At 51.4% G+C, this 25,406-nt stretch overlaps 1 protein-coding gene across 13 annotated transcripts in view; it reads right to left on the bottom strand.

Moving 5' to 3' along the window:
* Positions 1–25,406, bottom strand: part of PTPRS (protein tyrosine phosphatase receptor type S) — a 245,435-nt gene that overhangs the window by 40,239 nt on the left and 179,790 nt on the right. For 9 of the 13 annotated variants that reach the window (XM_039515189.1, XM_039515194.1, XM_039515193.1 and 6 more), the window contains 7 exons: positions 21,378–21,647; positions 18,735–19,316; positions 16,602–16,735; positions 16,267–16,411; positions 10,078–10,383; positions 7,998–8,191; positions 4,677–4,794 (listed from right to left, as the gene is read on the bottom strand). In XM_039515189.1, the coding sequence (XP_039371123.1) occupies positions 4,677–4,794; positions 7,998–8,191; positions 10,078–10,383; positions 16,267–16,411; positions 16,602–16,735; positions 18,735–19,316; positions 21,378–21,647 (1,749 nt within the window). Of the gene's footprint in view, positions 1–4,676; positions 4,795–7,509; positions 7,537–7,997; positions 8,192–10,077; positions 10,384–16,266; positions 16,412–16,601; positions 16,736–18,734; positions 19,317–21,377; positions 21,648–25,406 lie in introns of all 13 variants that reach the window. The other 4 variants (XM_039515197.1, XM_039515198.1, XM_039515201.1 and 1 more) reach the window with 2 other exon arrangements.

The following is a 25,406-nucleotide window of genomic DNA, read 5'->3' as shown; positions in this document are numbered from 1 at the left end:
CCAAAATCAGTGGCCACTTTCGAAAGCATTTACCTTGACTTCCCTGTGCCTTGGTGTCTGAAACGGGAACGTTAACGTTTGCCCACCTCGCAGGAAGCTTTGTGATGACGAATGGGTTAATGTTCAGGCAGCATTTAGAGACATAGATTCCAAGGCCAGGACGGATCACTGCGACCACACAGACGATCCAACTCGGTAACACCAGCCAGAGAACTTCCCCAGAATAATTCCTAGAACTGGTCGCTTAGGAAAACATCCCATCTCGATTTGAAAGCTGTCAGGGATGGAGAATCCACCCCAACCCTTGGTAAATTGTTCCAATGGTTAATTACTCTTGCATAAAATTGACACTTGTTTCCGGTTTGAATTTGCCAGGTTTCAATTCAGGAAAGGAAACATACTATCCAAGTGTTAAGTACTACTCCAGAGTCAGATTTAGCCATACAGTTGTGATACTTTAACTCCTTCTCCCTCCAAAATGTTTTGCAGGAAGGGTCCCATGGTGACTCAATGGCACGACTTGGAACAGATCCCAGGAGTCCAACTTCCAGCCTCTGGCTGTGTTCACTAGACATGACTGCCTCCCAGAGCTGAGAAGAGAGAACCCAGGAGTCCTGTCTCCCAGCCTCCTGCTATAGACACTAGACAACACAACTCATACAGAAAAACAGGAAAGGAACAGATTGGAGCGAGCTGGAAAGCACAGAGTTGCTGAAGGTGAAGTAATGAAGGATGGGAAGGCTGCATTTCTGGGCAGCCTGGGGTCCTGAGCAGCAGGCACGAGGCCAGCCGAAGCAAGTCTGTCAGCTGTCTGATCACCCAGCTGAGAAGAGAAAGATGGGGGCAAACGGGGACTGGAAACAGACCCCAGGATATGGGTGAAGTGGAGGAGAGGAGAGTCTCTGTCCACTCAGTTCGGCTTCTTCCCTCCTGGACATCACAGGGACATTGTTCTCAACCGGCTCCCTCCACAACATGTCAATTCTACTGAGTTTATGGGATATTGTGGGAGTCTGGTGATGCCTCTGCCTAACGAGCCCTGTCCCTGCCTGAATGCTAAATAAGCTAATGGCCAGGGTTTGATTACATATGCAGGCCCGGGGGTTACTGGAGTCGGAGTGGCGAGGGCATTAATTCCGGCAGCTCATGTGTCGTTTACACTCACTCCACTCTATTAAAGATCTAATTTCCTTCTCTCTCCTGGTTGAGGAAGCGGGGGAGGAGAAGGTAGAAGGGAAGGAAACAGGTTTCAGAGAAACACAAACCAGCTCTGAAGTTAATCTGGCTGGGGGCATGCAAGTGAGGATGAGAAAGGTGCTCTGGGACTGGCTGAATCAGCCGACGCAAGGCATCACTGGGCAGAAAGGTAAGTGTGTGCGTGTGAGAGAGACACACACTCAGAGACCCTGGCAGCACCAGGGGACAGCGGGGAAGCCTGCTTGGTTAGAAGCAACAGCCCTGACATGTGAACACCCCGGCATGGGCTGCCTGGAACAAATGTTTTATTCATTTCAAACAACTGGAGAATGGCTGGTGAATGCTGCTGGGAAAACCTCCTTTGGAAACACTTAAGAAACATAATGTTATTACAGAGAAAAACAATGCCATTATCTTTATGTCTCAGTTTTTATCACAAACATTACTATAATCAGCCAGGCCTGGAAATATTACATTTGCACTACAAATATAATTTGGAGGGGGGGAAGGAAGGGGAAAAAAGTGTTTTATTTTGCAATTGGGTTGGACGCTACAGGAGAAAATTGGATGTATTACAGTATTTAAATTCAGCCCCTAGCCCAGAATGATAAAGAAAGAAATCTCTCCTCTTGGAAGGTGTATTGACTCAACAGTGGAAAGGAGAACGTTTCAGAGCCATTTGAAAGATATTTTTTTTAAAAAAAAAGAAAAGCTATTTCAAGTTGGGGGAAATTGAGTTTTGGGTAATAGCTGCTCTGCTGGAGAAAACGTATCTGGGTGACTGATGCACCTCTTCTGCAAATTCTAATGGGAGAGATGAGGAAGGATGACAAGACAGAGGGAATGAGGGACCAAGGACCGGGGGGCGGGGAAGGCTACAGAAGAGAAAACAAAAAGGGAAGAGAGACCAGTGAAGAAGAGAGAGAGTGAGAGACAGACAGAAGTGAGAGAATCAGCAGAAGAGAGATGGGCAGGAAAAGGGAAACGCTAGGAGGCAATTTGCCAGGCTGAACTAAAGTGGCACTGAAAAGTCAGATGCAGATGTTCAGGGGGGTTGCTGCTGGTGTCTGAATGAAGTTTGCTTAAGTGTCTGGAGGATTTGGGACCCTCTCCAGCTGGGCAGGAAAGGCCACATTAAAGGGGGAAGGCTCCAACCCCATGCTCACTGGGGAAAGAATGCATGGAAAGGGAGCCACAATGTTGGTTTCTGCCCTTGCCATTCCAGGCTGGGACGCCAGATTCCTGGCTGCATCGCTCCATCCGCTGGGGCTCTGCGTTGGCTTTGTAGCCTTGGGGTCACCCAGGTTCATGACGCCACATTTGACCAAAGGCCTTTGATCACTGGAGTGGAGCGCACAACATTTCCAAGAGTGGCTGACGGCAGCTGCCCTGCGCAGAAGGAGGCAGAGAACCCCTGAGCGGAGAAGAAAAGCAAGGGGAAGAAAAACCAGCAAGAAAAGAGAGAGACGAAGGAAGGAAATGAAAAGGGGAGAAAGCTGCTGCCTGAGAGGAGTGAATGCGAGAACATGGTGGGCAGGGAACAAGATGAGCGGAGGGAAGACAGAGGTAAATGCGATTCCATGGTGATGCTTTGAGACACAAGGGGAAGGGGGAGTTTCAGAGGGTCAATTGCAGGTCTAGGCACAGCAGTCCTCCCCCCTCCCCCCCCAATAAAACCTTTCCAGTGCTGCAGAGCTGAGGTGAGCTGTAATAGTGGAGGAGGAATTGCAGCATCGCTGACCCCAGGCATGAAAGGAGGCGAAGGCACCCATTTCCCAGTGCAGCAGAAAGGTTCAGGGGAACGAGAGACAGACAGATCCCTCAGTGGCTTCTGTCGTTCCTCTGCTCTGTCCCTGCCTCCTCACTGTGACCCCGTTTCTTTGTGCTCAGACCGGGAGCAGCCCTGCCATAAGGAATAAGTCAAAGGGATGAAAGAATCGGGGTTTGGGAGGGCAGCTGCGTGGCAGCCAGAGCTTGGCTCCGGGAGATCAGTCTAGCAAAGGTCAATGCTGTCTGTTCTTCCTCTCCGCACTGACCCTGGCGCTGCTAGTACAGAGATAACGTGATGGGGATGGGAGAGCGGGTGGCCTCAGCTATCCCCACGTCTGTCCTATACCTCTGCTGTTTGCTAGTCTACGTTCGCTGCGTGCTCTGCCCGGCCCAGGGGCCCAGCAACTGCTCGTTGCAAGACTGTGCTGAGGGTCCCAGTTGAAGTCTGTTTCCCTAGGAGTGGGAGCACTTCAGAAACTGCGTCCTTGGTGCTGGGGGAGCAGGGCCAGGCCAGCCCAGTGCGCAGAAACCCCCTTCACTGGGTCTGCAGTGGGAATGATCGCTCTGGACAGAGCAGGGCCTAGCCCCTCCAAGCTGGAAGGATGGCTCGAGGGGAGCGTAGGCGGAGATTATCGTCAGGGCTCTGGGATCCACTAGCCTCCTGGTGAGCACATGCCTCACTCCAGGGCTGTGCCAGGAGAAGATTTGGGGACTTTTAGATCAACACCAGTAGATCCTGTGTGAGACAGGATCTGACTTTCCCTTCCCATCTCAGCGCCCTATGTCTGCTGCTCCCTCCCGCCACAACCACCCTCTGACTGGGGTGCTCCAGCCTCTGGTTTTCTTGTCAGCTGACATTACAATTTCCATCCCACTGCACTCGCAGCCTGAGAACCTCCTGGCCTTTGCCTCTCAGTTCCATGTGGCTGGTCTGCTGAGGTCCCCGGCAGGGGGAGTCGCTCTGAACTCCAGCAGGGCCACAGAGCCACAAACCTCAGCAGCTCCCATGCTGCTGCCAGGTTTGCTCAGCCCTCTGGCCAATTCCCTGCTGGGCCAGAGCCACTGATCTCATAGGCAGCGTGGAAAGGTGATCAATACCCCTCTGGCTCCAGCCTTTCCAGGTAAACTTTATTCAAGTACTCACAACCACACCCCAGGCATCAGCAGGCCGTACAACCCCGCTGATGTACAGTGCCCTGTGCCCTGCCCAGAAGTCTACACCACACCTCCAGCACGGCACAAGCGGGACCAGGTTCGAGTTTCCCTTTATCAGCAGGGTGGTTTGAGGAGGTGGGAGTCCTTAGCTGTATTGGGGATGGAGCATATGTAGTATAGGCCATTGGGAGGTGTAATGAGTTGTTCTCTGCTGCATTGGGTGGGAGGATGTTCTCTTCAGGGGAGAACTGGGAGTTCTCTGGTTGAGATGACTGGTGGGTGTTATGCACTGGGAATGCTCCGCTTGGCTGTATTAAGGTGGGAGGTTCTCTGGGGTACAGGACTGGGCGAGTGGTTCTCTGCAGTACTGGGGTAGGAGGCTGTCTTTAGGGGGAATCAGGCGTTCAGTGCTGGATTGGGGAAATTGCTTTTCTGCATAAGAGGTTGGGAGAAGTGATGAGCTGCATAGAGAGGAAAGAGTTTCTCCAATTCTGGGCCTGGTGGAATGAGATGATTTCCAAAGGGGACGGGTGGGGAGGGGGAGAGCCTCTCACCTGCACCCTTGGTCGTGACCAGTTTGGGTTTGCTGCGGGCGCCGTCCCCTTTCATGGTGTAAGCCGCCACCGTGATGGAGTATGAGGTCTCGGGCTGGAGCCCAGCAATGATCATTTCCTGTTTGCAAGATATGAGAGAGAGAGAGAGAGAGATTTTTGGTTTTGTTTTTTTTAAAACAAATGCTTGTTCCTTGCAAGAGCCACAGCACTGTCCAGCATGCAGGAACGTTCACCGACACTGAAAACATGGAGATGGGGAGCGGGGCGCAGTCTTTCGCTATGAAACACAACCAGCCCAGCTGTGAACAGACCCGGCGTCCGCAGGGACCGGGATGAAACGCACCGCTCTCTCGAATCCACCTCAAACGCAGCCCCTATCGCAATGCCAACCAGTTGAGCCGTCAAAACACGGCCGTGCTCTTCAAAGCTTCCCGCTCTCCCACACTGTCTCAGAGGAGGGCTCTGTGGCTTCAAGGAGATTAAACTCCCTCCTCCGCACCCGCCAGTCAGAGACTTAAAAAAAAAAATCCCCATCTGTAATATTAAAGGGATTGCTTTAATGCAAACTGCAAGGCAAAGTTTGCTGCCTGCATGCGAGGGTGCAGTGTTACCCCCCCACACACACCATTCTCTATCACTCTCACCACACCTGGCTCCTAAAGAGCTTTTGTCAGGAAGCAGGACTCTAGCCTGGCCCTTGGCAGGGAGGTACTCTGCCCTTCAAAGACTGCTATAACAATAACACGCACGTTAAACCAAGCAGGATGGGGGCATGCACAGCAGGGTTTTCCCCAGAGCCCTGGGTGGGAGGGTGAAGGGAACTTTGCATTTGTTTGATCTCTCCTCCCTCTACAAAGTCTGGGCCCCAGGCTAGCACTTGGAAAAAGGTTACTGCTCCTGAGAACCTCTGTCCTGCCCAAAGTGGGGCCGGCAGTGAGAGAGTGGACCTTAAAAACAACATGCTGCCAAGGAGGAGGGATGGGCCAGTGGTTAGGACCCCAGCCTCCGACTTACAACAGTGGCCTTCAATTCCCTGCTCTGCCAAAAACTTTCTGTGTGACCCTGGGCAAGTCACTTAGGCTGCGACAATCAAAGACCCGCAGCCTGGCTGCAGCTGACTTGGGCTTGTGGGTCTTGGGCTGCAGGGCTACACACTGCAGTGTAGATGTTTGGGCGAAAGCCCCAGTGATGGGTCTGCAGCCTGAGCCTGAACATCTGCACAGCAATTTTTATCCCCGCAGCCCGAGCCCCAGACAAGTGACCCGGGCTCTGATATGCAGAGCCGCCGGATTTTATTGCAGTGTAGAGGTACCTCTAGGGTCTGTCTTCCCTGCGGCTGGGAGCAGGCTTCCCGGGTCAGGGAGACAGACACACAGTAGCTCTGCTTGAGCGCTCGTGCTAAAAATAGCGATGGAGCCAGGGTTAGCATGGGCAGCAGCTTGTCCGAATACAATCCTGCCCGGACCCCTGGGGGTCGGGGGGGCATTCTTAGGAGGCAAGCCCACGCTACTCCTAGCTACACTGCTATCTTCAGCATGCTAACTCGAGCACAGCTAGCATGTCTGTCTATTCATGCTGGGAGGCACCCTCCCAGCTGTAATGTAGACATCCCCTTAGCCTTCCTGGGATGTCTACACTACAGTTAAAAACCCAGCTGGGCTCACGGGGCTCAGGCTAAGGGGTTTGCAGTGTCGATGTCCAGGCTGGGGTGCAGCCCAAGCTCTGGGACCCTCCCGCCTCACAGAGTCCTAGAGCCCGGGCCCAAATGTCTACACCACGATTACACAGCCCCTTAGCCCCAGCCCAAGGCAGCTGGCATGAGCCAGCCATGGGTTTTTAATTGCAGTGTAGACACACCCTCTGCTCCCCATCTGTACAAGGAGGATCAGAGCACTGCCCTGCCTCACAGGAGCATCATTCTTAGCAGGAAATTAAAATCTCAGCCTAAGTATTTTTATTCTAGCAGCCTAAGCCTCAGTACCCACTAGCCCCAGGGAGGAATGCCTTCCCCCATTGCTTTGTGGCTACCGTCATTCTTAAAATCATGTCGGCATTCAAACGGAAGACGTAAACACTGCAGCTGGGAGCAAGCGTCCCGACCCAGAAACACAGACTCGCAGTAGCATTGCTTGAACTAGTGTGCTAAAAATAGCTGTCTGGGCATTGCAGCCTGGGCTGGACACCCAGTATGGACCCAGGGGATCAGGTGGGCTGATACTCTACCCATGCTGTGAGGAATCCTCCCAGCTGCAGTGTAGACACACCCTGGATCCACAAAGTTGATTTTAAGGTCCAGCCCCTTGTGAGTTGCTAGGGCTAGCAGGGAGTGCTTTGTACCAGTGAATAGCTGGGAGCCTTGGCTTTCTAATGGCATAAAGTGTTCACATTCAAGCCCTGATGGTTTAGAAGCTACTGAGTTCTTACGTCTCTAACCCAGCAATGTTTTTTCAGCAGTGGACCAGGTCTGCGATATAGTCACAGACCTTGTTCCCACCAGCCCGTCTTTAAATATGCAGCTTAGTTACTCTGGTCCCACTTTGATGTCTGGATTGCTTCCACTCTCGAGAAGCAGCTGACTCGACCTTCCCTAAGAGCTCGGGGGGAAAACCCTGCGGTATTGCCATGTGCTGAGTAAAGGAGCAATCGGGATGGCATTGCGAAGTGTACAGGGGTGGGGCGCGGAATTATACATAGAAACACTGTAACAGGCTTGAAAATAGACAAACTAGCACTGAAGAAAATAAAGAACGAAGAAACAAAATGTCACACCACAAATGAAGAGGGTGGAAGGGAGAGGACAGAACCGGGACCAGGCAGGAAGCATTGTACTTACATATTCAGCAGTGTCATCTGTTTCCCACTGAGCAGAGAACAAGAGAGGATTTGCAAGTGAGAACACATGAGGGAGAAGAGGGAAGAGAGAGACACACACAGCGTGAGGAAGAAGTCCTCCCGTTGCCACTTGCCCGGGGTCAGAGGTTACCAGGCCAAGGTGAAGGAAGAAGTAGAATGGGAGAGGTTAGTAGATTTTGTAGTGACCTCAGCTTGATTGAAAGGAATGGGGCCCCGCCCTGGGGCCTCCCAGAAATGGGAAGGATGGAGCCTACTTATCGCGGTGTTGGGAGAAAGGCTCATGGTCGTCCTCAACAGCTACAGTCTGGGAGCGTGAATTAACTGAATATGACAAGGGACTTGTTTGTTGGAGAGATGCTGTGCCACTTACCAGTATTTTGGGTCACTTGGGGCTATAAGCCAAACAGATGGCCAGGGTGCCCTCCCCACAAGCCGCCATGGGAGAGAAAGTGGGCAGAAAGTCCTCACCTGGGCATCAGCCAGCATGACATCCTTGATCTGGGGCAACCCCTTGGCCTCTCCGTTCTCCATGCGCACATAGTGGACCTGATAGCCACGGATCTGCCCGTGCTGGCGGTTCTGGACTGGAGAGCGCCAGAACACTTGGATGGCCGTGGAGTTCAGAACCTCCACCTCTACTTTACGAGGTGGGGCGCTGGGCACTGCGGGGTAGGGAGAGAAAAAAGGGTACAGGCGTTAAGACTTAGCGCTGGACGTTTATCCAGGTTGCATGGGGCAGGCACGTACTGCATCTAGAGCCTTGCAAGTGGGCTGAGAGACAGCCAGACTTGTGGAAGGCCACCACATCTGCCGTTGGCCATCGCACGCTGTCATGGGCAGCGTCTGGATGGCTGCAGCATAGCTCGCCAATCTGGATGCATGAAGGTGAGCTCACGTCTTCTCTCTCTGCTCAATCTTCTTTCCATGAGCCCCTTCCTCAGAGCTGCCTGCCCAGAAGGAGCTGTATAATTCTGGATCAAACCCACTGGCAGACCTGATTTCTGAGGAGCAAGCCAAGGAAAGCTCCGGCTGTGCTTGAGGGACACTGGGACGATGCTTGATGCAAGTAAGATGGGACTGAACCAGCCCTTTCAAGACCTTGCCCCTCAGGCATTTAAATGCATCTGGAACTCAGCAGCAGCGGTCTGATCTCAGGGCATGAAATGGGAAGAGACTGTGGAAAGGAATTGGGATGGAAAAGGGATTTTGAGCAAACAGCATATAGGACCCTGGCCAGGACAATACTGCAGCTCTGTCCCCCAAGGGCGCCGGAACAGGGTGGGCTGGGGGCCGTGGCCCTCCCACTTTTTACCGGCCATAAGGGGGAGTGATAGGGGGAGGGACAGAGAGGAGCAAGTGGGGGGGAGGGACTTGGGGGAAAGGGCGGTGTGGGGTCAGGGCCTTAGGGCAATGTAGGGTGACCAGACAGCAAGTGTGAAAAATCGGAACGGGGTGGGGGGTAATAGGAGCCTATATAAGAAAAAGACCCAAAATCGGGATTGTCCCTATAAAATCGGGACATCTGGTCACCCTAGAGCAATGGGTGGCTGGAGGGAGGGGCCTCGGGAAGAAGGGGCGGTGCGGGGATGAGGCTTCGGGGGACGGGGCAGGGCCACGGTTCGGAAGCCTGTAGCCCCCCCACCCCACTTTTAGGGCACTTCTGCCGCTCCTGCTGTCTCCTATTACCCTGAGCAAGGTATTGCCTCCAGTAGTGGGTATCGTGTTAGGATACAGGCAGAGGGACGGGCAAATGGGAGAGCCGTTAAAGGTGACCTGCAACGGAAAATATTGGACTTGGGTCCTTTTTGGCTTGTTTGTGATGGAGGAAGACAGCCCAGAAAGGTTGTGTTTGTTTTTTAAATTGTTTCCCCTTTTTCGCTTGCTTTATTTTACCCAAGAAATAGCAGTTAAATCAAATCTTCCCTGTTCTTGCTTGAGGTCTCCTTAGGAGAACCAGAGAACTGGAACAAGAGCTCTCTTAGTTCTTACATGAAGGGCCTGGGTTGTTAATCCTTTAACAAAGAGATCCCTTCGCCTGCTTCTCAGGTTTTTGAGTTAAATATTCCTTAACGACAAAGATGGGAAGGGAGGAACCCTCACATATTTTTAAATAATACTGGCTACAAATCCTGTCCCCTCTCAATGGCTCAGATTCTACATCCTTGATAGCTGGGAGGTCATAATCTAACTAGCTCTCCAGCCTGCTACAGAATTTCCTGGGAAAAGCAGCATGGACAAGACTTGAATGCCTGGATGTTTAAAAAAAAAAAAAAAATCAAGTAGGAAAAGAAAACCATAGAGGGCCTGATTCTCAGAGGAGCCTGATTCTCAGAGGATGTCCATGGCACCTGCAGGTTTTTAGGAAGATGGGTGAGGAAATCTGGGGTGGGGGCGAGGGGGGGGAACCTTCAGGGTTACTTCTGGCATCAAAAAGCGGCAACAAAAGGGACCCAAAAATCCAATGTCTTTTCCTTTGCAGGGAAGTCTCCTCGGTCATGTATTTGTGGCGGACTCGGTAGGAAAGGAAACCAAAAGGAGATGGAATTACCATCTTCGTCTGTTCGGACGACGACGGGCGAGCTCTCCGGGCCTGGCCCCACCTCCGTGTGCGCCACCACGGTGATGCGATATTCTGTCCACTTTTCCAGCTGTTCCAGGAGGATCTGATTGGTGGTTGGGGGGATATCATTCACCTCCTTAAGTTCCGTGTCCTCAGAGTCCAGCGCTCGATAGCGGACGCTGTATCCAGCCAGGACACCATTTTGGCTCTCGGCCGGCGGAGGCCGCCAACTTACCAGAATGGCAGTGGATCTGGTGCTGACGCATTTTATGTCTTGAGGGGGGGCAGACGGTTCTATGATGGGGGAAAATTCAGGGGGGAGGGAAAAAGGGGAAAAACAAAAGATGGGAAAGATAAAAAAAAAGAAAATGATAACAAAAAAATCTAAAATAAAACGTACAAAAAATTTGGTTTAGGAAGGTAAATTAAAAAAGAAGAGAGGGGGTTGGTTTTTTTTTTTTTAAATAAAAAATAAAGGCAAGAGAAATAAAACGGGGGCATCGGAACATAAATGTTACAAAGCAAAGGAATAAAACACAGAGCGGGCTAGCCCAACGCGTCCTTTATTTTCAGGTATGGGTGACTGGGCCACAACTGAGCAACCAGCCCTTCCTTCCTGGGACGGGCAGCTTTTAGCTCCTATTTTAAAGCAGCCTTGCAAACTTCGGTACAACCAAAGGCAAGTAATGTTCCTGATGAACTGGTAAAGCTGCATTAATCCAAAGTTTTTAAACTAGGCTTAACACAAAGATTTGCAAAAGGGACTAACTAGGGACCTGATTTTCAAAGGTATTTAGGTGTCTAAAGATGCAGAAGTGTGCCTGGCAGGATTGTCAAAAGCACCTAAAAGTGCCTAACTCTCATTGGAGTGAGGTGCCTAAGCCACTTAGGTGCATTTGAAAATCTCATTAGGCACTTATCTGCATCCTTAGGTGCCTAAATACCTTTGGAAATCTGACCCTGGTGATTTTGGATGCTTTGATTCCCAGAGGCCGGGTGCTCGGCACTGAAAAGGAGAAATGTCTCAGGCTGGGGACCTAAACTCAGCAGCCATTTTGGAAAATCCTGGCTCTAAGTCCATGGTTAAGCACCTAAATTCGACACTGTTGGCCTTAAGTTCCCCATCCCCATGTGTTATCATCATCATCATCCGTAAGCCTGATAAGGGCCAGGTGACGCACATGTGTGTCTGGGCGGGCAGATCTGCAAGGCACGTTTGCTGATGTGCTCTAAATCGATAAACCACAGCCCCAGTAGGTAGCTTTTCAGCCCCTGCAGGGGTGGGCAGATGCTTGGAGTGCACTTGCAAAACCCAAGATGTCCGTCAGGATGAATACGTAAGTGCTGACCACCATTTAAAGGTTATTTAAAGATTATTCCTGGGCCAAACCCTACAGCCCTTACACAAAGTCCCACTGAAATAAATCAGGGTTTTAGCTGACCATACAGGGCTCAACCGTGGTCTGACAGTGGGGAAATCAGGGCTAAAATCACTGAAGCCAATGGCGTTACACTGGTCTGTAATGAGTCTGACCGAAAGGGGACTCCGTCCCCAGGACTACAGAGTTGGAATCCCTGTCGTTTGTATTACTGACACCCTGCTGCGGTGTTTAACAATCTCCCCGTCTTGCTTTAAAAAAATCTACCTGACTTTTCACCATTTGTGCTATGCCTTCCCTTTACCCTGCTTGGCCAGTGCAAACAGACTAATCACTCTCACTTCTGTTTACATAGTCAGTTTCCCTTTCTGGCTTTCATGCACTGTTGTGTTTGGGATGCAAACTTCATATTATACGGGATGTTTTTTTAAAAAAAACCTGATTTTCACAGATTTCTTTATTAATTGAACACAAACTCTTCTATTAAGATTAGTTTTTGTCAGATCTTTTCTCTCTCCCTGTACCCAAAACCTTAAGTTTTGGGCCTAAACTGCCTTCACAAGGCTCCTTTAACAAAACAATTTCCCCAATTCGCTCCTTCCCATCAAGAAAAGGAGATTTCTGTGCAGTGAACAGGCAAAGTTCTGCTCCCTGGGGTTACGATCTCCAGCAGCTGGCTAGCCACGTCAAATAATAGAAAACATGTCAAACAAACAACCAAAGAAAAACTTGAAACAAAAAATAAATCAATCCATTAATTTCAAAATGAAAGATCTCTCAAAAAGGAAATCATAATAAAATAATATTGATATATAAAGCAAACCCTTCCAGTACGATCCCAGTCTGTTTACCTACCTTCCAAACTTCAACTGCTAACTTATAAGACTTTCTTACGTGAGAACAAGAGAAACTGAGCTATGAGGCCAGACCAAGCTCCTGGTGGGTTTCTGAAAACGATTTGCTTTTAGGATATTGCCCTTCCCCGGCAACTACTAGTCCCTCTATGCTGGCTAGTCTCCCCCTCCCCCGGCTACCTAGCTCTTGCAGTAATGACAGACGATCAGTCTCTGATCTATCCTATTTCTGACAGATACCAGCACCCAGACTGGTGACAGCGTGGCCAGATTCCCCGTAACAGACAAATCTCTCCACCTGGCCTGACCATAAAGGATGACGAAGCAAAACAGGCCGGTGTGCTGTCCCCTTCGGCAATTTAGAGGCATCTACGCCTTTTTCATACTGAGCTGGAAGACGAAACAGCCCCAAGGTGCCTCCAGCTACCTGTCCTTGGCACCCAACGCTCAGCCCCGCGGGTGGGGTCAAAAGCTGCCTCCACTCCTCTGAACCCAGCTGAAGCCACAAGGGCTGCGAAACCCACTGCAGAGAGGGTCTGACCTGACCTACCCTTTCCATCCCGAGCCTAAGGCTCCTGACACTCATAATGAAAGCCCCAGTAGGCAGAGCACGGAGCTCCGGCCTGCGCTTGGGAGCGCTGTTTCCATCAGCGGTGGCTGTGCCTGGCACTCTCTCACTCACCCTCTAAGCCCCAGCATGAGGACCTGCCGCATGTCCCCGGAGCGAGACCTCCTTTCGGGATCATTTGTAGCACTTTCCCTGGTTAAAAGGGAGGCAGGGAAGGGGAGGGGGGCACCTGTGCCCCACGCCGCTCTCAACTGACCACAACGCCTGGATGAAAACACCCACCAAGTGTTGGCCACGTTGGAGAGACACTGTTGGGAATTCATGGCACAGTGAGTTTCCTTCACAATCCAGCCCAACCTGCACGGAACCGGGGTGGGGGTGGGGTGTGTGTGTGTGTGTTGTGCGTGTGCGTAACAGGTGATATGCGTCACTTAGCCCAGGGAGCTGTGTGCAGTAGACAAAGCAGCTCTGCGGACCTGGGCTCCACCTCTCCACCAAATGCGTTGGCTACGCAGGGGACTGCCATACAGCAAAGAGCCCACTGCGAAGCATGTCACTTTCTGGGCTCACAGATCTCTCTTTTCACCAAGCAGACAGCTTTTTGTGACCCACCCCTTCCCGCCCATTCCTCCCCCAGGGGCTGCAGGATACCCAGGGTGCGTAGGAGACTGCGCAGTGACAGGGTGGACTGTATTTGTGAATCAGCTTGAGACCAGCCAGTACTCACCTGAGCTGCATCTTTTACAGGCTTTTAAGTTGACTGTCCAAGCCACAAGAATGACCCTTACTGACCTCGTACAATACAATGCGTTTAACCCTTTAGGTACCATAGACTTTAGATCATTGTAATTTCACTCAGAGCCTATTTGGGGTGGAGAGAAGGAGCAGAGCAACTGGGTGGGGGAACATCCCTCTTAGGAAGAAGCAGAGAGGTGAAAATCCCTCTGGTTCCTTTATAACCCATCCCACATGTCGCCCCCTTCGCTCCTGTCAAGTGACACCTGCTTCCTACACCAGGATACATTTTTGAATGAGAAGGGTATTAAGAAACTCTAAGGGCTTCACAGCTAGGTTAGAAAAGGCAACATTGCCTTAGGCCTCCAAGCATTTGATTCATTATTTTCCAATCTACGTCTCTGGTACTTGAAGAGTTAAAACCCAGCTACTTCAAGAAGAAAAAGATACTTTACCTTTAGTTTAATGGATTTTACTTTGGTTATGATGCTCGGGAGAGCCACCCTGACAAGAGAGGTGGAGGGGGCTGTGCAGGGGATGCATGCAGGGAGGGGCTGCGGGCCAGGCATGCATGTGTGTGACAGCTGAGACTGGTGGGGAAAAAAACCACACAGAACACCACAGCAGGTGGCTGGGGTGGGGAAAGCTTTGGTGTTGCAGAGACGAGGTGGGAAATTGCCCAGGCAGTAAGAGAGACAGACGGTGCGGGGAGCTGGCTTCACTGGGTTGTGAGGGCATGCAGAGAGAGACAGATAGGCAGGCAGGTAGATGGATGGGGAGAAAAAGAGAGCCAGGGAGCAGGCCAGGAAGGAGCTGAGCGGAAAAGGGACTGCAGAGGAAAGACACAAAAGCCTGCCCGAGCCAGAAGGTCTGTGAGCCGAGGATGCCACCCGGACGGGGGAGAATTGACTTGTTCATCCAGCAGCCGGCCAGGAAAAAACGTTTCACCACGTTACAAAATGTTGACAGCTCCCCCAGCCGAGGTTCTTAAGAGCGTTAAATTCGTGAAACTGACGGCTATCTCTCTACAGCTGAGCTGCAGATCAATGGAACAAACCACACCTCCTCCTGGACAAGTGCCAGGATAGAAAGATCCCCAAAGAAGCCCCCGACCTCCCATCTCCTCTTTTTTTTTTTGGAAAACCTCCAGCATCGCTAGGCCCTACAGCCATTTTCCACCCCATGACGCTCACCCCTCTGGACTGCTTGTATCCAACCAGAAAGCCCAGTTCCCAAATCCTCCCCCCCCACCCCAGCCCCATGACTCCAGAACAAAAAGCTCTAGTAAAACAGAAGCAGAGTGTGGGAAAGTTTTGACACCTATTCTTGATCCTTTCGATTCATTCTTTTTATTTCTTGGTGCTGATCAAGGACATCTGGTTCCTTCTACTGGTACCGAACTGGGTCAGAACTGGAACCAGCGGTGTTTCAGCAAAGCCAGGAAAAAAAATTCTTTTTATATAGATACCGACTTTTATAAAAAACAAAACAAAAAACATTTCAAGGAAGGAAGCAAACAAACAACCAAGCAAATCTCTGAATGGACTGGAGGCTTGAGAAAGCCCCGGTAAGAAATTCTGTCTGAAGTAGAAACAGAAACTCCCCTTTCTTCTTGCTCGTGGGCAAGAGACAGCAGGGGAGCTGACAATTAAAATGGAAAGACGAGGAGGGCCGCCCGGCTGAGAGGCTGCTGCTCCCACTTGTTAAGGGCTGTGAGCGATGGGAGCTCGCTTGCGCTCTCACCCGCTGACCAGAGCCATTTCTGAGCTAGTTCTGCTCGCGGCTACTCCAAACTGCGGCCGAGGGATTTAGTAGAGATGAGAGGAGACAGAAAACACAAAGAACAGCTGCCACAGCCACTCATGCAGTGAAAAAACACCTCATTTAAAAGCAAAGATCTGTGAAAAGCCCAGGTTGAAATATTGCCATCCAGGGCTAGTCATCCCCAGGGCAACAGCGAAGGGAGACAATCCATTAAACTAAAACCAGCACATTTGGGTTACATACACTCCATCCTGGTGTCGTTAACCCCCCCTCCCCGCAGTCCCCCTCTCTCCAGCTCTGCACAAGCCCCAGTGGCCTGTCTCCGCAGGCTATGAAGTCGCTTATGAACAATGAGGTGGGGGCTGCTTTCCCTCAGACCGATGACAATGTTAGTTTTATTAATCATCATCTACCCTCCTGGCTCACAAACCTCTTGCAGAGAGCTCTCTTAAGCCCCTCCTGTGTCCCTCCCCGGGAGCTCCGGCTCAGTTTCTGCTTGTTAACGACCCATAGCTTCAAAGGTGGAGGCGGGAAGCCATCCTCACTGAGCATGCTCAGCACAAAGGGCCGATGGGGACTGTGTCAAGCTCGTTAAGCCGCCCAGCTCGTTAAGCTGCTCCTCTTGGGTGGGTGATGCTAACTCACGCCCTGGCCCCCGGCCCACCCAAATCTTGGCGATCTAGATCAGTGAGGAGGGAGGCGGTGGGATCCGTAAATACCGGGACAACCCCCTCCCCACAGAGTACCCCAGCCGCGCAATCCTCTCCTGTAAGGACGGTGCCGTGAACTCCCCACGGTTCCATACCCCTGTACCCGCCATCTGTGGCTCCCTGACTGTCTTCCCCTCAGACAAGGCTGGGAAAGGAGAGACACCTACTAGACTGCAGGGTCCGCTCCCTGACCTCCGGGGTGTAGGCCCCCAGGCCCAGAGCCGAGCGGGCAGCCAGCCGGAAGACATACTCAGTGTTAGGCTTCAGACCTTCCACTGTGAATGAGGTCGTCGGCTCAAAGGTCTTCAACACCTGGAGGTGGGGGGGGGGGGGAGAGAGAGTGGGGGAAGAGAAGAAAAAATAAAAACTCAGAGCAGAGACATGAACACCCCCCAAAAAACCCGCCCTACTTCCCACGCCCCCCAGCTAAGGGAGGGTCTCACCATTCTGCAGGGGAAAGGGGCAGAACCATCATCCCCCATGCCTCCCTGGTGGCACTCACCTCCCTGCCGCGATCTCCTTCCCTGTAGCTGAGTTCGTACTTCGTGATGATCTCCTGCCGGGGAGGGCTCCACGATACTCTGATGCTGGTCTCCGTCCTGGCTTCCGCTTGGAAGTTCATCGGCTGCCCAGGAACTAAAATAGACCGAGGAGGAGTCCACGGGGTGGGGTTGGACAGCCAGCGCAGAAGAGGAGAGAGAGACAGGCCCAAGATTACTGGGCTATTTAGAAGACTCTTCCCCCCGCCCCCCCACCCACATACACACAAGGCTTATCCATAAGTAGCATATGGGTGCGTGGTCCTGACTCTTTCTCACCGCGCCTACAGGAAGGCAGGGGCTTTTCTTTACAGGAGCCCAGTGTCTGTCACCCTGCAGGGCCAGGACAGAAAACCATCTACAGTTGCTGGAGACAATACAGTCCTGGATCATGGTGTCCATCGTCCCACGCAATGCAGGACACAGCCCCCTACCCTTGAGAGACGGTCTCAGCCTCTCCATGGCTTGCACGGTTCCAGGAACCATAACGTAGAGAGAACAGACTTCCCTGGCCTGCAGCCAGAATGGGGCTCCTGATTACCAGGGAAGGAAGGGGTATGCATTTCTGACAGAGAGGGGTACTCGGAGGAACTCAGCCAGAAGCGAGGTCAAATCCTCCGTTCATTCACAGAGCATTCTGGGTAACGACATGCAGACGAGTACAGCCAGCATATCCCACTTGACTTCTAAAACCCTCTCATGTGCCTGCCACAACAGGTAGCACTTGATACAGACAGAATACAGCTCTGCCTTCCTGCAGTACCTTTGATTAGAGGCTCTCAGCATCCTTTAGAGACACCACACTTTGGGAGGTGGGAGTATTAGTCAACCTACTTTAGAGGTGGAGAAACCGAGGCACTGTTTTACCATGACGTGCTCAATGTCACACAGAGAGGCAAGGATAGAGCAGAGGACTCCTGTCTCCTAGCTGCCTGCTATAACCACTAGACCACACACCCCCTGACAAGAGCTAGGAACAAAACCCAGGAGTCCTTACTCCTAGGTCCTCTGTTCCAGCTGCTGGACAGTGCTTCCTCCCCAAATAGCTATTTCTATTTAAGCCTAAGACACTTAAGCAGATGACACTAAGCTGGGGGGGAGAGGTAGATACGCTGGAGGGTAGGGATAGGGTCCAGAGTGACCTAGACAAATTGGAGAATTGGGCCAAAAGAAATATGATGAGGTTCAACAAGGACAAGTGCAGAGACCTGCACTTAGGTTGGAAGAATCCCAGGCACCGCTACAGGCTGGGGACTGACTGGTTAAGCAGCAGTTCTGCAGAAAAGGACCTGGGGATTACAGTGGACGAGAAGCTGGATATGAGTTAACAGTGTGCCCTTGTTGCCAAGAAGGCTAATGGCATATTGGGCTGCATTAGTAGGAACGCTGCTAGCAGATTAAGGGAAGTGATTATTCCCCTCTATTTGGCACTGGTGAGGCCACACCTGGAGTACTGTGCACAATTTTGCCCCACTACAGAAAGGATGTGGAAAAATTGGAGAAAGTCCAGTGGAGGGCAATGAATATGATTAGGGGGCTGGGACACATGACTTATGAGGAGAGACTGAAGTAACTGGGCTTATTTAGTCTGTAGAAGAGAAGAGTGAGGGGGGATTTGACAGCAGCCTTCAACTACCTGAAGGAGGGTTCCAAAGAGGAAGGATCTAGGCTGTTCTCAGTGGTAGCAGATGACAGAACAAGGAGCAATGGTCTCAAGTTGCAGAACGGGAGGTCTAGGTTGGATATCAGGAAACACTATTTCACTAGAAGGATGGTGAAGCACTGGAATGGGTTCCCTAGGGAGGTGGTGGAATCTCCATCCTTAGAGGTTTTTAAGGCCCGGCTTGACAAAGCCCTGGCTGGGACGATTTAGTTGGGGTTGGTCCTGAGCAGGGGGCTGAACTAGAACCTCCTGAGGTCTCTTCCAACCCTGATATTCTATGATTCTGTAAAGATGATCAGTAAAGAGAAGGTGCTCTGGAGAGAGCCCTGGGCCCCGTGTTATCGTTGCGCCGTGAGCCAGCTAACCGTCTCTCCCTACAGAAGCCGCCTGCAGCAGCTCGGCCTGTCCGTGTCTACGTGGGCCCAGAACTCACCTCCTTGCTGTGTTTTGACCTGGATGGGGTCAGAGAGAGGCCCATCTCCCACGGAAGTGAAGGCCAGGACCCGGACGGTGTACGTTTCATCCTCCAAGAGGCTGCCCACTGTGGTCAGGAGGCTGTCGTCTACATTGTGCTTCTGCCAGTTGCTCACCGGTTGGTCCGGCTCCATGGTGTAATACACCCTGTAGCCGCGGATCTGCCCGTTGGGCTCCACTGGTTCCTCCCACTGGATGATCATGGTGGTGCCGCTCAGCATCCGCCCCTGGACGCTGCGAGGAGCACTAGCTGGCGCCTGCTCCCCAGTGCGGGTCACCACGGACTCACTGGGAGGCCCCTGCCCAATGGTATTGACGGCAGACACCCAGATCTCATACTCCGAGTTGGGGCTGAGTCCTCCGATGCTGTAACGCGTCGTAGTGATGTCCTCTTTGATCTGGTAAGGGCCATCCTGACTCTTGGACTTGTACTCGATGACGTAGTAAGACACAGGGTCGGGGTTCCCCGAGTCCCAGGTGATGGTGATGCTGGTAGCCGTGGTTTCTGTTACCACCGGCGTCCCGGGAGCCTTGGGCAGCGCTGAGGATGGGGAAGAATAAACACTTTAGAACCATATGTTAAAACGGTGTCTAATTGACAAGTTAGGGCTCTGAGAGCTGGCAGCGCGGTACAGATCACAGCGCGGCTGTTCAGTAAAATGCTGCTGAAATATTATGAACCTAGTTACGCTCTTTATTACCCTTCTTAAACTGCTCCATCAAAAGGAAGCATTCAACAAAACATCTGGAATCGTTAACACAGACTTCAACTGAATATCCCAATGTGCTGCGGAAAGCTGGTTTCACACCCAACTCCTTTAGAATATAGAAAAATATCTCCTTAAATACCACTAGCTGTCCCTGGACCTGGGCATCTCTGGCTCTCTCTGTGCCTACAGTATGCAGTTACTGGACAGCTTTCTCTAGAACTACCCAGTTCTCCTTGGTCTAGAAAGCTATAAGTGAACAAGTTTGCTTTGGTTGCCCACCCCTACACCCCTCCAAATGTGCTCTCTAGACCCACCGTCTCCCCCAAGTCTGCACTCTAGATCTGGGCTCCCCCTAAGCACAAACTCAAGAACTCCCAAGTACATGCTCTGCACCTGGGGTTTACCCAAACGCATGATCTAGACCATCGCCTGAAGCACATACTCTAAATCCCTCCAAGCACATGCTGTAGACTCAGGCCCTTTCTAGATCTACCTCCCTGTTCAACTTTCTTGCTGGAACATATTGCAGTTACTTTCATACAGGAATAGAAAGATAAAGACAAAAGGCAGAACGTGCCAGCGGGACATAGGTTCCATATCTGGGGAGGTAGAATATTCGAACAATGCATCATAGCCATCAGCTTTTAAGGTTAATATTATGAGACAGGAAAAAGAAAAGAAACAGAAAAGCAAAGGAGTGTTTTCAATCCAGCCCCAGGCATCCTTTTGCCAGCGTCTCAACCTGCTCCCTGCGCAAACAACTCCGGTGGAGTTTTGTGCAATGATTCCAAGGGGTCTCTCTTCCCCGCTGTTGCCAGAGCTCCCTTTCCCACATGCTCTGGCCAAGGGGGGATCTAGTTTCCATTTACGCCCCTCTCTCAGGCCCTTATGAAGGCATCCCTTTCCCTTCTCCCCAAATTCCCTTATAGACAGGGTCAGTGCTCAGAGCTGACATCAACTCTGCACTTCTCCCAGCCAAGGGGATCTGCTGCTCATGCTCCCCAGCTGAGGAGGAAAGTCTTCAAGCCACACGTCTGTGCTCCTCTTGGGAATCACAAGCTTCAAGCTGCGTTTCCCATGTGGTGAGGCAACAGAGAAGGCTTCTGTAAGACACCAAGATGAGGCTGTGGCGAAGGAACTGCATGCCAGAGATGGGCAGGTTCTGAACCCTCAAACAAGAGTGGGATGCAAGCCCCAGTCCCCGACCGCTCAAGGCTCCCCACACATAGGCCAGTCAGCCTTGTGACCCAGGATGAAAACAAAACATACAGGTTTGAATCTCGGTTCTCCTGATAAATAACAGCTGCTAAAGCCAGGAAACGCCCAAGCCAGTGATGGAAGCTGGTGGCTTCCAATCAGTGGGGGATTTTGTTTGTACCACGGGCACACTGAAAACCCACACACTAGCATGCCATCCTCACATGCACACTCACAAGCATCTGCACACACATACATGCACACCAATCCCTTTGCAAGCTCATGCACGCACATGTGTATTTGTCCATACTCGTGTGCACTTACACCCACATGATCACATGTAGTCATGTACCCATATGCTCACACAACCATGCTCATCCCTGATCTCGCGCACACACCACCAGGTGCCTACGTGCATGAGCATGACCCCATACGCTCACGTGCTCATACAACCACATGCTCGCATGCATCTGCACACTTCCACACACAGCCACATGATCACAAGCATGACCACGAACGCACATGCTCACCTGCACGGTCATGCAGCCACACACTCATTCGTGCATGCTCACCCGCATGGTGGCTCACGCTTGCATAGATGTGCATGCTCATACACATGGCCATGCACCTGCATGGTCGCTCACGTGTGCACGCTCACATGCATGGTCACGCCCCCCACATGCTCATTCTCTTACATTTCACTGTGATCTGAGCCACAGCCTCTATCACCCCCAGGCTAGACATGGCCACGCAGGTGTAGTTGGCCGAGTCCTTGACGTCAGTGAGCTCCAGGACGTTGCGGCCCACTGGCATGTCATCCTCAGGCGTCAGGTCTTCTGCCCCCTGCATCCACTTGACATATGGCATGGGAGAACCCACTGCCACGCAGGTGATGTTGACGTTACCCCCGGGCATGATCTCATGGCTGACGGGCAGGATGGAGAAGCGAGGTGCCACCCGGCGAACTGCGGACGAGACGCACAGAGGTGACACAAAAAAAAAAGAAAAGAAAAGAAAAAAAGGAAAAAAAGGGAAAAAAGAAAAAAGAAAGAAAAGGGGAGAAAGAAAAAAGAGCAGAAGATAATTTAAATATAAACGGGGCTCATCTTTTTTTTTTCCTTTATTTAAAAAAAAAATAAAATAAAAAAATTCAAAAAACCAAAACCAAAAAAATTAAACTTCAAATAAATTTTACTTCACAAACAAGATATAGAATATAGACATAAAGCGATATTTCATAGCAACAGGGTTCCATTGATCAAGATTAGACCCATCACAGCACAGATAAATACACAAAAATTTATTAGCAATTTCTCATCTTTACTTGACAAGTGCCGGCATTGCACGCGTCGAACAATCTCCTCCACAGCTGCTCGGGCCCCAGCTTCCCCCCCAACCCCCTCCCAGAGCCCCTGCCACCTCCCCTTTGTTAATGGGATCTAATTCGCCTGCTCCACCTCCTTCTCCCATGGAAATCTGGAACAAGCCCACCGCCATGTTGTGAACTGGCCCTCTCCAGAGTAGCAGATTCATGCCCCATGGAAAGGACCAATCTCACACCAGCGAGCTCTCATTTCTGGCCAGTGTCAAGGGGAATAGAGGAAGAGGGGAAGGAGCTCGGGTGGGGAGGGGGTGAGGAAAGCTTCCTCTCAGGGCTCTGCTCTTGTTGGAAAGGCCTTCAGCTTGTTGAGACCCTGAGAGGGGGGGGAGAATCCAAGGAGAAATCAAGTAGGAGAAAGAGGCCTCCTGCCCCAAAGTCCAGAGAAGCCACCTGAGAGGTAAAAAGACAGGGGGAGCCCCCAGAGCAGGCTAGAATTTAGGGTGTGTTTGTGTGTGTGAGAGAACCGTCCAGGAGGAAGGAGCCCCCCCCCCCCCCGCACCTGGAACGTGAGAAAGTGGGAAAGATGAGAAACTCTAATGAAATTTTTGTGGTTTTCGGGTATAGAAACCCTAACGAAGCCTCTTTAAGATCTGACACGGTTCCATCGATAGATGCAGCTCTCAGAGTCACAAACATCATGCAAAATAGGTTAAAATAAAAGAGAGAGACAGAGAGAGAGAGAAGAAAATGCAGAGGAGTATAACTTATGGGCCACTAGCAAATGCCCACATGGATACTGAAGAAAGAAAGAGACAGAAAGAGAGAAGGAAGAAGAGGAGAGTGGAGAGAGAGAGAGAGAGAGAGAGAGACGGGGAAGGGGAGGGGGAAACCGACTTTAATGCTGCATACTTTTTCTAGCTGATGTGACCCAATGTGGTGGCTCACATTGTCACATCTCAGCCCTGGCAGAATAATAAATAGAATAGAATTAATAATAATAAGAAAAACAAGGTAATGAAACTTTAACGTTGAGAAAACAGTGACATGTTCTGTGCATCTCCTTAGCAGAGAAGTGGATGCAGCTTCCAGACCTTACACAGGAAGAACATGGACGCAAAGGAGAGGGCGCGGTTTCCGTGGCTCCATTTTCTGAAGTGACTGGGGACGGAGGGACCCGCTGCGTGGTTTCCTCACACGTCAAAGCAGGAGAAGGGGACCAGAGAGAAGTTTAGTCATTAAAACCCAACCCAGAGACTAACTCTGCAGCCGCTGCCCAAAGCGCATGGAAACCTTTCCCTGCCCAAGGGCTGGCCCAAGGGGAGTACGATCTCCATGAACCCCCCCATCTGTCTCTGGATGAATCCCCTATTATTTATTCCATTGAGTCTGTGTACGGGGGAGGAGGGGGCGTAACACCCCCCCAGAGTCCAAGAGGAAGAGAGGGATCATGGGCAGACAGCAGGTGACCTAGAAAGATGTAGTCCCTGTGGGGAGAGAGATGAATGGGGCAACATCCCATCCCAGGAGTGAGGGCAAAGGAACAAAGGTTGTGGAGGCTGCAGGTATAATCGTAGCAACAGGGGAAAGATCCATGTGAGGATGAGTCCCTGCTGGCTTCAGAGATACCCGGATAATTCCTACACGTACTCAGCGAGTAAGGATACCAGTGGTTGTGATGAGCCCCGATTCTCCTCACTCCTACATCACGGTCAATCCAGAGCAACTCCACTAAAGCCATTGGGAGCTGAACCCATACAAAACTGGTGCCAAGGAGAATCAGGCCCAGCAGCTCTCCCCACTGGGTCATGGTGGCTTCAGATCTCCTTAGACCTGGTGTTCTGGATCAGCCTCTAGCTTACGGCACCAACCCAGCTTCAGGTTGCTCCTTAACCCATGGTTCTCAAATGGCGGCCTGCGGTATTCTGGGAATGAAGATGGGGGAAGAGGGGTGGGGCATTGCACTGCTGGGAGAGGAGACAGCCCATTAGAGGGGGTTCTCTCCCATGGGGTGGAACAGTTGGAGAAACAAGGTCTGACCCTCCTGTGGGGGAAGGACGGAGTTTTAATTAGCAGCGGGTGAAATTTTACAGCTGAAACTCCCCTCCCCTTGCAAAAAATAAAGCCCTATAAAAGTTCAGATGCTTAACATTTTGGGTTCAAAATGTCTTTTGGTTCTGATATTTCCTTCAATTTTATTTTTAAAATTAAAAAATATGTATATTAAAAAATGCTCTTCATTGACACAAAACATCCAATTACTGGTCCCACAAAATATTTTGTTCCAAAACAATTCTCCCCTCCCCCCATTTTTAGGAGTTGCCAGTGAACCAAAACCTCCATTATCCAAGTTTTGGTGCTCAGCCTGCAGAGGGGCTGGAAATGCTGTACTCTTCGGCACCGGGGGGGGGGGGGGGCGGCTGGTCACAGCCCAAGCTAGTTGCAAAGCCTTTGCTCTCCATATCTACCTTAGCTTCAACCATCCAGCCCAGCCACCTGCCCATCTAACCCCTGTTCCTGATCTTTGCTGTTTCTTCTTTGCTTGGAGAAAGGAGAAGAATTTGAGCCACCTGGCAGCTGCATGAGCTGCTTACGAGGTGTCATATCGTTCAGAGGGGAAGAACCACAGAGCATTATTATAATAGCACCAACCAGGTTCTCTGGAAGGGGCACCTCCACCGGAAGCCTATTAGTCGACTAATGATAGTATCCCTCTCCCTGCTACCAACAGGCTGGAAGCTCGATGGAAAAATTAGCCTCGGCCTTCTCCCCCAGATGTCTCCATCTCAAGGGGAGCTCACTCCACTTGGCTACCAGACCCGCTTCTGTGCAGTCAGCCAGAGAGGGCAGCAGCACCCATGGGGCAGAGCTTGGGGGGAAGACAAGGCGAGTCAAGGATTTCAGGCAATGAAGAACATGGAGACTCGGCACCAGGGAGATCCCAAGGGACAGGGGCATGAATGCATCCCCGCCTTGACCCGAGCTGGGGAGAGGAACAGGGCTGGGAGGGTGTATAGCCTCACTTACATCCCGGTCCTGGCTGGGGAGGGTTTGGCAGGACCTACTGGTTCAGGAGAGTGGGGAGGCATCTCCTCCCCTGGGGCCTGGCTGAGAAGCGCCTAGACACCAGCAATGGCTGAGTGACAGGGTTTAAACACACTTGGCCATTGGCTCTGACTGGGGCAAATGGGCAGGAGGCCCCCCATGCAGGGAAGTTCTTAGCCCTAGCAAGGAGGGCTGGAGGTGTCTCAGGTGCTGCTCCCATCCTCTGGGTCGCTCGGCCTTGACAAGAGCAGAGAGTCCAGGCTGCTTCCCTGGAGCTGGTGGCATTTCAGAAAATGGAGCCACACGAAGACTGCGCCAGTCACACCTGAGACAAGATGGAGAGTACTTAAAAAGAAACAGG

This window comes from Mauremys reevesii, linkage group 26, assembly GCF_016161935.1.
Source record: "Mauremys reevesii isolate NIE-2019 linkage group 26, ASM1616193v1, whole genome shotgun sequence".
NCBI classification, from domain to species: domain Eukaryota; kingdom Metazoa; phylum Chordata; order Testudines; family Geoemydidae; genus Mauremys; species Mauremys reevesii.
The sequence above is the reverse complement of the archived record's forward strand: the minus strand, read 5'-3'. Positions and strand labels throughout refer to the sequence as shown.